Here is a 16820-nt window from a genome sequence, read left to right on the forward strand (position 1 = left end):
TCAATTTTTCATTAAACTTTTGTTTAAATTTTTGGAACGGATTGACACTTTTGGCCATAATATCGAAATTTCTAACAGTACTTCATTTCATAAAACCTAAATCACGTTGAGCGCTGACGCAGGCATTGCCTGTGACGTGCGTGGTATAACATAATACTCATTGCCAACATCGAATCTACATATATTCAATACACTTCACACCTGAATAGTTGGCGTGTTCACGCGCATGTATGCGTCTGCGCCAAAGACTCACCACACAAGGTGCCGAACCTTCGGCAACACCAACGCTGCGAATGCACACATTTCCCCAGCCACTCCAAATGAGTAGCGCCAGCGTTACCCCACCCAAGCAACAACTACCACAAAGGCGTCAGAAACTCAACACGGCCACTCGCAATCTCCCGGCCGGATTTCGGTGGCAAAAGCGTTTCAATATAAAAGCGTGTTGTTGTGTCAGACGCTCTCTTAGGCTGGCACGGCGCGACATGTAAAGATTTTCGTAGAAAATTCGCGTTGAATATATTTACTTCTAGCAGTCAGACGCTTCAAAATCGCTTGGGAAATAGTTTTTTTCACGCGTTAAAAAACAAACTGCATACGAAATATCCTCGTGAGCGTTGCATACGCGATTACCTACGGAAAGTGCATAGAGCGATTTGTGGAACGAAATCGAAGCGCTCGCTCACACTTCCCCTATTGCGAGTGTGGTGAAGAGCTGCGTAAAGCGGCCAAACGAGTTCAACATATTCAACAACAGTGCTGACGCGCTACGCTGTGCTTAAATACACAAACTGTTAGTGTTGTTATTGTAATTGTGGTGTTTTTGTGTTGGCATTTGCATTTCATTTTCTGTAATAAAAGTAGAAGAAGTCAGCGATTTCGAAGGCTGACACCCATATACCAACTACATTTGGCCATACTACGACGTTTGTACCGCGTCGTCGTTACCTTAAGTGTTCGTGTGTGTGTTTACGTGTTGCGGACGGCCGCTCGTTGCTTTATTTACTCGTTCGCGACAGTTGCTGCGATCTTTGTGGTGTTGCGCTGGCGCAGTGTAAGTGGAACTCTGCCAAAGATGACATGATACGAAACTCTTTATTCTGAGAGAGCGCTGTAAAAATCCACATTTTTTATAACATTTGACAATGATCCCGCTATGTAAAAAAATAAATTGGGCATTTTAGAAATAACTTTTGGGTATTTTAACTTTTAGATATTATTTTTAAATGCTCTGTTCCCTATTAGACTTATATCATATATAAATAATTAAGAAAATAAAAACATGATTTTTTATAAATTCATGCAACAAAATATATTAATTTATTAACATAAAATATATAATATATTAAATATAATGATGTCATTTGATATATTAGATGTCATTTGTAACAAATAATAGCAAAAAAAATAGTTTCACACAGTTTAATATTATCAGTGTATTTCCCTAAAATTATATTTCGCACTGATTTTGTCATATACTTTTACCGGTATTACTTCTGGCATCCCGCCTTTTCTGTCAAAAATTCCTTCAACTCGCACTGCTACCAACTTAAAATGAGAGATCAGGGAATTTGGTTTGAGGGAAAATGAGAGAGTTTCGTATCATGTCATCTTTGACTCTGCTAGTGATCGGTAGGACAAATTTGCTATAGTGCGCTTTGTACTGAAACGATCTCTCCGCTTCTACTTATAAAGAAAACAAGCACAAATATATTTATTTTTAGTGAGGTTCGCTACGTCGTCGTGAGCCCCACTTAAACATTTAACACTGAAAGTTTGTGTGTGCTTCGAGTTATTGCAATTTCTTACGTTGAAACGTGAATACCGTTCGTAGTTAGTTGCTGCGGTGATCGCTGGTGGTGTTTCAGACTCCATCGTTAGTAAATAAAAAATAATATTAAAATAAACAACCAGACACACAATGGCAAAACTCTTTGTGGTTTTTGCCATTTTAGCTGTAGCCACAGCGACAGGTGAGTGTTTTACGAAAATAATTTAAATTTCAAGAGTTTTAAGTTAGATTTTAAAAATATTTATAGGAAATAAAGTGCTTAAGTTATATTTTTACAATTTTTTTATGAAAATAAGTAAAGAATTTGTGTAAATTTCGAGCTTAGAAACAGTTTTCTGAAACAAAATAAATCTTATACTTGTACATCTTATATTATTTGTCGAGGTTTAACAAATTTTGTCAATCGATTTTTTTGGAATCGTGCAAAAATCTTTAAAAAAAAGTTGTAATATTTTTTAACTCAAAATATTTTGATTTTTGGAAAAATATTTTTTTTATATTTTCTGGTATCCTGATACCTTAGATTCATAGAAAATTTATACAAAAAAAATTAATTTGAAAAATTTTAATTTCATAGAAAACTATTGTTTTGTATTTAATTTTGTTTCAAAACTAACCTCAAATTTAAACTTTAATTAGTATAATTAGTTTGTTTAAACAATATTGACAAACAGTTTAAGGTTAAGTAGACAGTTTTTAGTGTTTTGATATTATCTTCGACAATACTAAGATCATCTTTGACAATATTGAAGTTGCTTTCGGATAAATTCAGACTTATACTTGATAACCATTTTGAAAGCACTTCCAAAAAATCTAATAAAAACCTAACGAGTAGCAACGATTTCCCGTGTTAATTAGCTCATATTCAAGTAAAAAATAATAATAATTCAATTAATATCATAAATTTCCCAAAATTCACCAAAAAAATGAGGTTAAGTATACTCTGCTTTTGTTCAAAAGAACTTTTAAGCTGTCTATTCATTCCGAAGCAGGTTCTGGAAGAGCTAAGAATAAAGTAGAGCCTTTGAAAAGCAAAGTGGATTTTCTAACTTATATAAATCTTGAGTTTGAGAATCCATTGAAATAAGGATATTTTCATTTTCTAACTATATAGTAACATTAATAAACATAAATCAATTCTAAAAGCGGTTTCAAACTTGAAACAATTTATAGCGTTATTTTGAGTCTTTAAGTTGCGTCTGAATTATATGACAAGTTAGAAGAGGCTTCGACTAAAAAAATTTCAAGTAAAGAGTTCTCAAACATTATAAATCGCTGGGAATAATATGAAGAGGCAATAGATAAACAACAAATGCTTTAAAAGCAACTTCTCTTTATCGTAAACAACAAAAAAAAACAAATGTTTGAATAAAAAACTTTGCAAAAATAAAAGTCGAAATGCATTTAAAAATCATTAAGCGCAAATGCTTCAGTTTTCTTTATTTTTGTAATCTGTACACATTTCGCATTACAAATCGCAGCCACAGCAGACAAATCGTCTTGCATAATTTATGTAAGCCAACTTTCACTGCTAGAGATCTGCACATGGCATAATTATGTATATGTTATATGTTATATTTGGAATGTGTATGTCATTGAAGCAACAACCGTTATACTGCACATTTCCTTTCAGTGCGCTGCAGTTAACTACACAAGCAAAAATTATAGTGCCGTCATTTGTCATACTTCACCCACATTTTTTCTTCAAAAGCAATAACTTGTGTATGGTTAAGGAGTATTGTATACTATACTATACCATTTGCTATATACTATGTATATTTAAAACTCTGCTTGTATCTAAATACCGCCCGACAATTTGTATAACAGTGCAAAATACCGGAAACGCTTGCTTACTCAGGTGCGCTTGCACTTACCAGAGTGCACGTGAACTCAGGCTCACATAAGCATACAAACATAGTTGCCAGATTTCAGCTGAGTTGGCGGGTTTAACAAGAAACTAGTTTTGAGCAACCAAAAAAAAATTTAACATAATTTTTATTGCATATTTCAACAGCTTGATGCTGAATTTTAGTGGGTTTTTTTGTGAATACGCTTATAAAATTTTGGTAATTTGCTAAACCAACTGCCAAGGATGTCAGCACTAACACTATAGAATCACTAAATTAAATTAGTAAATATTTTTGAAATTTTTTTTATGATTTATAGATTCAAATAGTTCAAATTTTAGTGATATTTTCAATTGTGTTAATTTATTTTTAATAGTAATATAAAGTTGAGATTATATTAGCTCATTTCGGTTATACAAATATTACATATATCAACAATTTGTGATTATGTATGAAATTTAAAAAAATTATCTCATCGTTTAAATATTACTTTATAACAGCCAGTACTTTAAATTAAAGCTTTGGTCAATAAACAATAATCAAAAAATTTTTTAATACAAATTTATGACAAGTATAACAGCCAATGTCATTCTAAGAAAAGACAATACTTTCTCAACAATTTTTGTATAATTTTTATAAAGCTTAGAAGAACAACCAAAAATATCTATACCTTCTCTACTTTGTGTTTATCATAACAAACAAAAACACAGAACAGATAATGTGAGATTATCATTATGTCAAATTTAATGACAATCAAATCAACTAAACCGGCTTGAAAAATAGTATAATAAATTAAATATATAAAATTAAACTTGTTTGCCAATTTGACTTGAACAAATGTGTCATAAATTACAATAAAAGGAAATGACAAACGCTTTAATTTTTTTGAGTATAATTGTCATTAAATTTGACAAAGTCAAAACAACATATTAATCTTCAGGAATTACATATGTGTACTGACAAAGCAAAAGTACATCTTCCAGATAATATGGATCATTAAAAGTCGTATTATATACACGATCTAAATAGTTAGTTACCTTTCAATGAACGAATATGTAATAATATAATCTCAAGTGCCTTAAAACACCTAAAATTGTAGGCTAATTGACTTAAAATATATAAAAGGTATATTATTATTGTTAAACACTGAAGCACTCTTACTACAACATCAAATGTCTCAGCTCGATTAATATTTTTATAAATTTTCCTAATTAGCATGTTGCAAGTTTCAAAATCGCTCACACCACCCGGACTATCTAGTAATAATTACACAATTAATATAAATAAAATAACCTTGCAACTTGGCGATTATGCAAAGGCATTGCATGTTTGCTGCACACAGTTATTTCATAATTGTTGCATCTGCTCGTTTTACCGCACATTCACCACACACACATGCAGGCAAACATGTTTCAGCACATATTTGGCTTTCCACTCTCCTTCTTCATTTGCTGCATTCCCTTTTTAATAAGTCCGACACTTAGCATCGCTATATATATGTATTTCATACGCTACTCTAGTCAACCTTGACAACTCTGCTGATTAAAATTATTGAGTTTTATTTTTGTTTTTGATTTTTTTTTGCATTTGTGAAAGGTCGATATGGTGTTGCAGTGAAACAACTTTTATATTTATGTGACAACGACAGTGTATATATGTTTTCTATTAATTGCATTAAACAAATTTGCAATAGTGCAGCTGACATTTAGTTGCGGGTTATATTAAACCAGTTTTCAAATAGAAATTCCTCTCGAAGAACCGGTGGTATGGCTTGGGCATAAGAACAGTGATTTGTTTGAGAAGTTGCTTTAAGTGAATTTTGCAGTTCTAATACTATCTAGAATTTATGCAGATAGCACTACGTTCAGTAAGTCAGCACTGACTTGATTTAAAATAAAATGCTGAATCGAACAAGCAACTGGTATAAATCATACAGAGTGGCATAGTAAAATAAAGATGAAATGGGATGAGATGAGTATGATTCTTTATTAGACTTCTTTATTGGGCGACTTAATTCTTATTACTACTGAGTTGACAGCGCTAATTATTTAATAAATCCGGGTCTTTTCCGATCAATCTAAAGTCGGATAAATCATACACATATCAACAATTATAATTCACCACGCTTCTAGCAATCAAAATTATCTCCTCTTTCTTTCTAACGCACTTTCGCTTTTACACAATTATTCTTTGTGACAGCCAAAGCTACGGCTTACTTCCCACTTCACTTTATTGTTGATTAATATCATTAACCACTGTTTACAAACGACTACAATAAAAAAAAAACAGAACTCGTTTTACTCCACCACTTTTTGTTCATTGCCGTTGGCTATACTATAGCTCGTTGTTGCCTTTAACACTTTTACATTTGTCACTTAAAGTGGTGCCATTGCGTACCATGTTCTTTATAAGTTAAGTCATCAACAACAATCAGTCCAACGATCAACCGGCTACACCAGTTTGCATTTTGGCCGCCCAACAAGCGGTCTAGCTGTGCGGCTGGCATTAATAGTCGGCGGCGAGCGCCCAAAACGGTGTATTCGAGCGCACACGTGTTTCCCAAAGCAAATCCGTAACATTTATAAATATGTCCGCTTGTATTTTGGGCATTATTTGTGTGCGGCGGTTTGACATATGTCAAACAGGAAGTTTTTAATCTTGGCTTGGCACTACAAAACCTACTTTTCATGCGCGCGCAGACGCACTTAAGCATCTCGCTGCAAATGGCTACTTGTCTCTATGGCTTGCGGTGTTATACAAATTTGAGTGTTTCGTGGCTTAAACTGCTTCCGGTTTGAGGTTCGTACTAGCGACAAACAGCCGAACGCTTTGTATTTAGCATAAACGTCAAGTGTTTGTTGATTTTTCACTTGAGTTTAGTTGATGTACTGCAGTAACCGGTTACTCGTCAAGTCATCCTTTTCATGATGCCAGTTTAAATCATAATGTTATAATTTATTTTGCTTACTAATGGTAATCATATTTAGTGAATTAATATTTATGAAAATATGCTTAAAATAGCTGTAGAGATATTATTATAGCCCCTCAAATTAGCTCGTCGTAAAAAATGCAAATTATTTATAAATATGAATAATTAGATGAATAATGTGACTCATCGTTCATGAATTTATTAATGTTTTCAAAAATTTTCGTTTTTTTAGCCTCTGCCGATCGTGTGAGACGTCAAGCCTCAACAGAGGAGCCCAAAAAGGAGGAGTCCTTCGAAAAGGAGCTCTGCAAGGATAAAGATGCTGGCGAATGGTTCCGTTTAGTCGCTGGTGAAGGCGATAACTGCCGTGATGTCATCCAGTGTACATCGTCAGTAAGTCATAAATATTTTCTAATAAATACTAGTCAACAAAGAGGTGTTTCTTTAGAAGAACTCTAGAAGACTATGAATATTATAGACTTAATCAGTTCTAATAAACAGTAATATTTATACCTTGAAGATCTTTATTATCAGTTAGATTCTAAAGAAAAAAAACATACTTATCGTTCTTAAACATTTGAGAACTGTTTATTATCAGTTAAGCATTCTTATCCCTTACAGAAGAAACATTCTTATCACTCTTAAACTTTTAAATACCTTTACCATAAGTTAGATTCTACAGTAAAGACAATATTAGCATTTTGAAGACAATTTATCATCAGAAAGAATCTATAGAAGAGACATGCTTATCACTATTATCCTTCGGAAGACCATTTATTTCATTTTGATTCTACAGAAGGGACATCTTTATCATATTTGTATTTCTTGTTCGCTAAAGAAAGACTCGAATAAAAATTCGTGGACAAGGTTTTAATTCACAAAGTAGTTAGAGATTGTAGGGATTCTGCTGACATTTAATTTGAGTCATTAGTTTTCTGTTTTTCCTCGATTCTGTTGATATATATATATTAAGCCTTGAGGTTCGAGACCATTTAACATAAGACCATTATTTTTATTCAAAATATATATGTATGTTTATTGTAAATATAAATCTAACTGTACTCCAGTAAACATAAATAATTTTCTTATGAATTTCATAAACAATTTCTAATTCTCTCCCCCTCTCTCTACTCTCTTCTTTATGTATACAGGGTCTGCAAGCCATCCGTTGCCCGGCTGGTCTGTACTTCGATATCGAGAAGCAGACTTGTGACTGGAAAGAATCCGTAAAGAATTGCAAATCGAAGAACAAGGAGCGACGTGTCAAACCTTTGCTACACACAGACGAGCCACTGTGTCAGGATGGTTTCTTGGCTTGTGGTGATGGCAATTGTATTGAGCGCGGTCTCTTCTGTAACGGCGAGAAGGATTGCTCAGACGGTTCCGATGAGAACACTTGTGGTGAGTGCCTTTTAAATTTAATTTATTTTCTTATAATAAAAGTGATAAATTAAAAAAGTGATTTAAAAAAAAAACAACACAGATTGAAATTAAAAAAAGCAAAGAAAGAAAAAAATGTGATCTTCCATAAAATCAGTGACCTCAACACACTTTGTAGCTTCAGGTATTTAATCTGCTCTATGCAGACGCTTATGTGTGTCGCTGCAGATAAATCTTCGGCTCACCTAAAAATGTCAAATGCCACTCTGAAGTGACAAATCGGCAACAAAATTGTTGTGCGCGCATATTTTAAGCGGAAAATCCAAAATAACTGCAAATTTGAAACCGGAATTACTCAATGCGAATTTTTGTTATGAGTTTTGCTGCTTGAAAATTTTCTTGCGCACTTCCAACACTGTTTTGTAGACACTTTGAATACATATATATTATTTGTACGGCTGCTTGCTCTTCGAGTAACACGCGCCTGCGCACTCTTCCTCAAATTACCAGCGTTACGTGCGGATTTTGTTTGTAAATCCAAATTGGAAGCTTAGCATTCGATTCAAATATTTATATATACTATAAACATATGTATATATATATATTATAAATATATACATATATATATATATATATATTCCGTTTCATGTTAAATGCGATTAGTCGATTTTGGTGTTTCTTAAGCTGTTGTAGAGCTTAAGAGCTTAAAGTTTTTGAGTTTCCTATCAAAATAAAAATTATACAAATTTACATATGCAGTTGTAATTGTTGTTGTTGTAATGTTAAATACCGCTTATAATTTGATTTTTAAAGCCTCTCTGTTGCTGAGCTACCAAATTCGAAGCGACTCATGCGCTTATACTGAATACATATGCTTGTTACATACAACATTTCTTACTTGTTTTATACAAAGTGTGTACAAAATATTATAAATACCGGTTTGAAGATTGCAGCAAAAATTCGACATTTTTGTTGTTGTTTTAACTGTTGCTGCTGCTTCTTCGTCGCCTACTTCTGTTGCATATTTCGACACATTTTATATTGCCGAGTTTAAAAATAAACACGCACACAACTTGCAACCTCAATACCGTTGCACTTTATGCGGCGCGGTTAACCTGTTGTTGATTGTACAAAAAGTTTTTCGGCAGACAGGCGATAACAATCAATATACGTTGCCGGCACACAATTTACCGCAAATGTGGTACAATAACAAAAAATACTGGCAAGTTTTTAATGAGTGTCTAACAAACAAAAAAAAATACCAACAACAAGCCTTTCAAGCAGCTGATGAAAGTATAATTTGAATGCGGTTGAATTTGCAACATTCGAGTACAGAGTACCTAGCGTGGCACCGTGGCAAATTAGATTCGCAATAACAAATTGGCTGTGAAAGAGACTTTTGGTAATTATTAAAAAATAATAAAAAACCACGAAAAACAATAAAAAATTGTGCAAACTGAAATTAGTTGTCGAGTTGACGAGCCGAAAATGTGGGAACCAACCGCCAATTTGGTGGTGAAGCGCTGATTAGTCACGAAATCGGCGGAAACAAATGAAGCAAATTGCGCTGAAATAATAAAGAAATTGAAGTAATTGAAAGAGAAAAACAAATACAAAGTAGTGGAAGGGTTTTAAGGATAGCAAAGTGCTGCTGTAGTCTTGTAAATTATTAATTTCTTTGACTAATGCAATTAAATTAAATTTTAGTTCAATTCTACCGACTTTGTAATAGTATACCAAATATTTACTGTCTAAAAAATAACTGTAAGTTTTGGTTATTTACCGTTAATCACTAATAATTATAGATATTTTTGGAAATATAAAACAATTAATGAAATTATAATAATTAGGTTACTCATACGCCATGGTATTCTATGAAAGTAGTAATTTTCCTTCTTTTAATGATTCAATGTGTTGACATTCTATTATATTATATCAAAATTGAACTTTACTACTTAATCTTCAGACAATTTCTCTGACCTAGCCTATTTCTATATTAGACCATATTAAAGTTCAGTCGCCTATTACGCACCCAATACTGCCTCTAGTATACTAGTTATAGACATTTTTTTCACAAAAATGCATAGTATATTAGTTTTATCAATAATTTTTAATGCTGACAAAGCTATTACAACTACAGTTCATATTCAGTTCAATTACAACCTCTAAGCTGTCTGATAAGTATTCCAATTTCCATATTTTCTCATCCAACTAATTCCACATGGAACAATTCTTTTTTGTAATGGGTGAATACTATTCACTTTCGCATAAAAATCTGACTCCTCAAGTCGTTAATCAAAACTTCGAAAACTAATGTCGTATGAAACTTACATATAAGCAGTTAAGAAGAAGCATCAACAAAGTCTGATGGAGTATATGTATATGTTCAAACTTATATATAAATACAGTCACTCATACACTGCGACCTACAAATATAATATACAAATTCCAAAAATACAAAGTTAAGTCTGGTAAACATATATTGTATGCATGTATGTAGCAAGACAATCGCCTATAGGTGCGGTAAACCTGCAGGAACCGGTTCGATGACATAACCAAAATGTAAGCGATTTTTTTTGGCTTGCGGCATTTTTCGACACAAATTAAAGTTAAAAACAAAAATAAAAAAAATACAAAATAAAGGAATCTTATTTAATGATTGCGAATGTGTATAAAATAAAAGATAAGCTTACAGCCGCGCAATAAAAATACAAAAGTAGCAAATATAAAAAATAAAGTAAAATACTAAAAATGCACAAAAACGAAAAAGTTTCGGTTTCTGTAAAAAACTTATAAAAAAAAGGCCTGTGGTACCCTTCGGCGGTAAACAAATCATACAAGCGCTTACATAACAAATAAATATACGCCAGCGTGCAGGAGATGTGCTGTTGAAACCAGTGAAATATTGGAAAAAAGTTTGCTGAAATAAGGAAGACTCATGCTTGCAGTTAAAGCTTGCACTGCATATTTGATATGATAATTGTAGGGGATAACTTTTTGAAAATTCGCTTTTGAATATTAGCAGTTAAAAAAAATATAAAATAGCAAAATAGTACTCAAAAACTTCCTACTTTTATTTACAAATTTTATTTTTTTCTCAACTTTCAAAATTGATATCTTCGCAGATCTTGTGTCATATCAATATCACCCTGATTTAGTGCAACAAAATCTTCCTTGCTCTAAAGTGAATCAAAAGTACTTTTAGAGGATTACATCTTCATCGTCTTGTTAAAGAATCATACTTATGTTTCTAGTGCTTACGTAATGTTCATACTTGAAGATTGTTAGACTAAGTGCTATAATGCTTATCTTGCTTTTATGCCAACCAAGACTGAAAAAAATTACGATTAAAATTGTAAAATTTCAAGCATTAAACATCTGATATTCAAGCTTTATTCCAAAAAATACGAAAAACATCCAGCTATCACTGTACTTCATTTGTATCTCACAATAACTGCAATTCGCGTTTTATCACGAATTTGTACACCTTTGTTTATAGTTTAGTCATGCATAAGTGGCAGACGAGTGACCACCCATTCATCAAAATACAACTGTGACACTACATTTCACTGCAATCAAATGCAAATAGATTTGTTTTTGCCACAGCTTTCATTTTAGTGAATGAATTTTTTATAAAAATCCACTTTTCAAACTCTCCTTTTTTTGAAAAATTATTCCAACTTTGTCTTTCATGTGACAATTTGCGCCACGTGCAAATAAAAATGAACTAATAAAGATCTCCAAAAACAAATGCGAAATTCAAAGTAAAAGTTGCCATTAAAGTCCGTCCGTCCGTCCAGCAAATATTTGAAAAATGCACAACAATTGAAGAGTACACCCAACAGCAATACACAAGGTGAAGACTGCATGAGTAGTAAAGGCGTAAGAGGCTTTCGTGCTGAAATTTCACAAAACGCTTTCAAATCTCAACGTCAAGTAATCAGTCTTGCACGGCATTCACTTATATACAAATAAATACAAATTAAATTTTTATGTTTTTAAATATGTATGTGTGTGTATATATATACATATGTCTGTGTCTGCATGTAAATATTTAGTAGCTTCAGCTATTTGCTAAATTTTGTACACTAAACAGTCGCTTTTCCAAGCGATTGCCGTTCAAATTTCCACTCACGTAGCGCTCGCTACAATCACTAAAGCATATATATGTCTATTTGTTGGTGTAATTGTATACTTCCATACTTAAATTTAGCTTTTATGCGGGGATAGTATGTCACTTAGTGCATTATCCATACTTGGCACCAGCTATTTGACGCACAACTCTTTCTTTAATTGAGAAATGTGTTACACGCACACGCTTATATGGCCACACAGGCACACACACTCACATACCTCTACAGAGACATTGCTATTTGCATGCGCGCTGACATTTGTATGCTTTGGCGGCTTGGTTGACGATGCGTCGCCCATAATTGATGAACCAGCGACAGTCACCAGCATTTGTCAATAATTCACAGGCCAAAATCTGCGCCTAAGCCTAGCAGGCGCTGGGCACTTTGGCCACAGGACCGGCGGCGGCGCGTGTAATGGCTGTCTACAATTCATGCGCGCAATAAAAACAATAACGGTACTTATGTTCAATTGTTTATTTTTTGCGTTTTTCCATTCACACTCGACTCGAAATAAAATTTTTAATTATTTATAACGTTTTCATGCTGTGCGTCTAAAATTAATGTTTGCGTTGCGTTGTTTGAATAACTAATATGTATGCGTTAACGAATTTCCACTTTCAAACCGTTAAGTTCATTGACATAAGTCTAATGATACCGCTATCTCTCTCAAACTGTTAATATTATTACGAATTTTGTATGCGCAAACGAAACAATAATAAATAATAAATACAATTGCATTAGGAAAAGCGGCTGCAAAATGATTAGTTGGCCGTTGAACTCTTGCATTCGGTCGCCGCAGCGGCGATTGTTGGGTGTTATAGGGGCATGCATTAGCATTAGTAACGGTGGCTATGCATTGTGAAATCAACTGGCCAAAGTAATTAGCAGTGATTCACCGGAAATTTCGAAATAATAATAACGGTACTGAAACATGCTAGAAATAAAATATTCAAATGATTTGGCACCAATGCGTTTTATCAAAGCTAACAGTATTTTTGGGGTCTAAAATAGAACTAAAAATTTGTAATAGTTTTCCCGTTAACATTTTCTATAATGGAAAATATATTTCCAAAACTTAATTTAAAATTATCGTGAGATAAAATGAAATTTGAAACTGGTGGCAAGCCTTCTAAAAAATGTACGCAATTCTTTTCTTTTTTTTCTTTTTTGGCTTACTAATATTAAAAAATTTTATTCATAGTGAAAATTATTTTAAAGAGATGACAACTCTTCCTAGAATTTCTTAACCTTCTTGGCATTGATACTCATAATATGGGGTTTCTTTATCATTTTTCAAACAAGTGACAAAACTTCTAAAAAATTTACGGATATTTAATTTTCTTAAGATTGTTTATCAATATAAAAAATATAACATATTTAAACAAATTTAAACAGATAGCAACTCTATAAAAGATGTTTATAATTTCCTGACATTGATACCTAAAATATGGTATCAAACAAATGGCAACCTTCTTACTCTTTGGTCTAGTATTAGACCGAATCAGTTGCATTCCGAAAAATCTACTTTGTTGTGACAAAATTACAGTTAGTTGTCTGGCATAAGCTGTTTTCCAGCTTATCATAGATTTAAAATGTCAAGTGGTGCTCTCAATTTCTCAAGAATTACTGAGCGTTTTGTGTATAAGTACAAAATAAAACTGTCATCTAATTAGCTATACTGTTATTGCCGATCTATACAAAATTTTGTTGTCATCTCAAAGTTTTTAATTTTCCCCATCCTTTTCTTTTCTTGCCTTACAGATATCGATAACGATCCCAATCGCGCTCCACCCTGCGATCCCACTGTATGTGTGTTGCCCGATTGTTTCTGCTCTGAAGATGGTACCTCCATCCCCGGCGATTTGCCAGCCAAGGATGTACCTATGATGATCACCATTACCTTCGATGATGCCATCAACAACAACAATATTGAATTGTACAAGGAAATCTTCAAGGGACGCAAGAACCCCAACGGTTGTGACATTAAGGCCACCTACTTCACTTCGCACAAATACACCAACTACTCAGCGGTGCAAGAGACCGCACGTAAAGGACACGAAATTGCTGTGCACTCCATTACGTAAGTGAAGACTTTATTTCTTACATATTTTTGCCACAGTGTTACTGTCTTTTTGTTGCTAACCTATAAATATATCTGAATCACATAGTAAATTTATAAATCTAACAAAAATGTTCTTCCCTTGCTTGCTTTCTTCCCCACTCTCTTCTTGCACACAGACACAACGATGAAGAGCGCTTCTGGTCGAACGCTACCGTCGACGATTGGGCCAAGGAAATGGCTGGTATGCGTATCATCATCGAGAAATACGCCAACATCACCGATAACTCCGTTGTGGGTGTACGTGCACCATACTTGCGTGTCGGTGGCAACAATCAATTCACAATGATGGAAGAACAAGCTTTCCTTTATGACTCCACCATCACTGCCCCACTTTCGAATCCACCACTATGGCCATACACCATGTACTTCCGCATGCCACACCGTTGCCACGGTAATCTGCAGAGCTGCCCAACACGTTCACATGCCGTCTGGGAAATGGTGATGAACGAATTGGATCGTCGTGAGGATCCAGCCAATGATGAATATCTGCCTGGTTGCGCTATGGTTGATTCGTGTTCGAACATTTTGACCGGTGATCAATTCTACAATTTCCTCAATCACAATTTCGATCGCCATTACGACCAGAATCGTGCACCATTGGGTCTGTACTTCCATGCCGCTTGGTTGAAGAACAATCCCGAGTTCTTGGATGCCTTCCTGTACTGGATCGATGAGATCTTGGCCAATCACAATGATGTCTACTTCGTCACAATGACACAGGTCATCCAATGGATGCAGAATCCACGCACCATCAGCGAAGCCAAGAACTTCGAACCATGGAGGGAGAAGTGTGTGGTCGAAGGCAAGCCAGCATGCTGGGTGCCCAACACTTGCAAGCTGACCTCCAAGGAAATTCCCGGTGAGACCATCAACTTGCAGACTTGCGTGCGTTGCCCGAACAACTACCCATGGGTGAACGATCCAACCGGTGATGGTTTCTTCTAAGTCAAACGCGCTCACCTGTAATCGCACAGCCAGCCAAGTTTTTTTTTGTTTTTAACTCATTTTAAGTCTACTGACTTTTCGTAAGGTTTGTGCGCTAGCTCGCTTTGTTAATGTTTTTAAGTTTTCTACTTCTTTTCTTGTTCTTGTTCTTTATTTTTTTTTTTTTTGCCTATCGAATTTGCTGTGTTATATTTTTCTTTACTCTTCTGTACTCTTATTTAACCTATAAATTTGCTACTTATCATTTGTAAATATTTTTACTGTTAATGGCCGCACGCAGATAACTAAGCTAAACATTAAAAAAATAAATAAATAAAATCAAGTTTATATTAAGTTAAAAAAAAACGAAAAAATATGCCACTTTCTATTTTGTATTTTTGTTTTTTGTTTTTTGTTTTAAGTTTTCTTTCTTTATTTTCACTGCCTTTAACGTTATGTTTGCTCTAATTATGCAAGACTTTTATTATTTGACTGACCTTCGAGCTGTCAAATGATTATTGGCAACTATTTACACATCAATACGGGCCGCACACATAGGTATTTGGCACTCAAGGTCGTTGCTGTGTTAATTTTAAAGTTACGTAAAAGCCGAACAAAATACATACATACATACATATGTACACAAACACAAAGAAATACACGAAGCGATACAAGCAGTAGCCGGAAAGTAATCAATTCCACACATGATATCAAATATTTTCGACAAATACTCACACTCACACACACAAACAAACAAAGACACGCATACACACACAAAGTGTTAAGGAGAAATGATGATGATTGAGATGCAAAAGCGTTATTGCGAAATGCGAAAATGTTTAATTTGTAGTATGTTTTATTGTACGTATATTTAAATATTTTTTATTACATAATTTTTAATGTATGTGAAACTTTCTTTCTATTATCCATTAATGTAATATGTTCGATCGATCGATCGGTTGATATAAAGATTTGTGGAAAACAAATAAAACAAACAATTAAAAATATAAAATAAAAATTTGAAGTCTTTCTTTTAACAATTCATAGGTTGGGTCTTCAGCCATAATTGAATTAGCCTTCAGACCTTTTATTGGATTTCTTCTTCTGCAAATGGTGGCGAGTGTGTTCTTAAATAGCGCTGTATAAAAATTTCCGTTGATGATTTTTAATTTACCAAGAAAGTTACTGAAAACAAATAAGGAAGGGAGTCACCGAATATTTTATACTCTCGCAATTTATTTATTTAAATTTATTAATATAACAAACAATTTGACCCACATATTCGGCATATACGTATAAATGGCATATACGGCATATATGGTATAAAGTCCATTGAAAGTTTGAAAACTCAAATATTATATTAAGTGTACCCGATATCACTCGTTCATATTCCCTCTGAATTTTTTCAAAATATCTGAGAGACTCACCTATATTTTCGGTAAAAAAATTGTTTGAAGCACTGAGGTCCTCATATTCGATATATAGGGAAACTTCTTGAAAAATTATGGACCAATTTCGACGATTTGTAGAAGTCCGATGCCACTCTTTAAACACAGTATCTTTGCAAAGTTCTGTGCCGATATTTTCACTAGTACTAACTTTATATATTGTAAAGTAAACAATTCAGATCGACTTCAAAGTTCTGGTATATGGGAAATAGGCGTGGTTGTGAACCGATGTGGACTATTTTCAA

General features: G+C 33.7%; 1 protein-coding gene across 1 annotated transcript; it reads left to right on the forward strand.

The window, feature by feature from the left end:
- Window positions 1–1618: 1618 nt before the first annotated feature.
- LOC105214764 (chitin deacetylase 1) lies at window positions 1619–15857 on the forward strand. Its single transcript, XM_011188370.3, has 5 exons — window positions 1619–1973; window positions 6801–6961; window positions 7720–7969; window positions 13843–14161; window positions 14320–15857. Exons 1-5 carry the CDS (start codon window positions 1922–1924, stop codon window positions 15146–15148), a joined length of 1611 nt encoding a protein of 536 aa, XP_011186672.1. The 5' UTR covers window positions 1619–1921; the 3' UTR covers window positions 15149–15857.
- Window positions 15858–16820: the final 963 nt, after the last annotated feature.

The sequence above is a fragment of the Zeugodacus cucurbitae genome, chromosome 4, assembly GCF_028554725.1.
Source record: "Zeugodacus cucurbitae isolate PBARC_wt_2022May chromosome 4, idZeuCucr1.2, whole genome shotgun sequence".
NCBI lineage: Eukaryota > Metazoa > Arthropoda > Insecta > Diptera > Tephritidae > Zeugodacus > Zeugodacus cucurbitae.

Bases quoted from the DNA above. Each gene is read 5' to 3' on its own strand.
- LOC105214764 (XM_011188370.3), top strand. From the start codon at position 1,922: ATGGCAAAACTCTTTGTGGTTTTTGCCATTTTAGCTGTAGCCACAGCG. The intron at 6,962-7,719 runs GTAAGTCATAAA...TTATGTATACAG, and splicing joins TCATCCAGTGTACATCGTCA to GGTCTGCAAGCCATCCGTTG. The intron at 14,162-14,319 runs GTAAGTGAAGAC...TCTTGCACACAG, and splicing joins ATTGCTGTGCACTCCATTAC to ACACAACGATGAAGAGCGCT.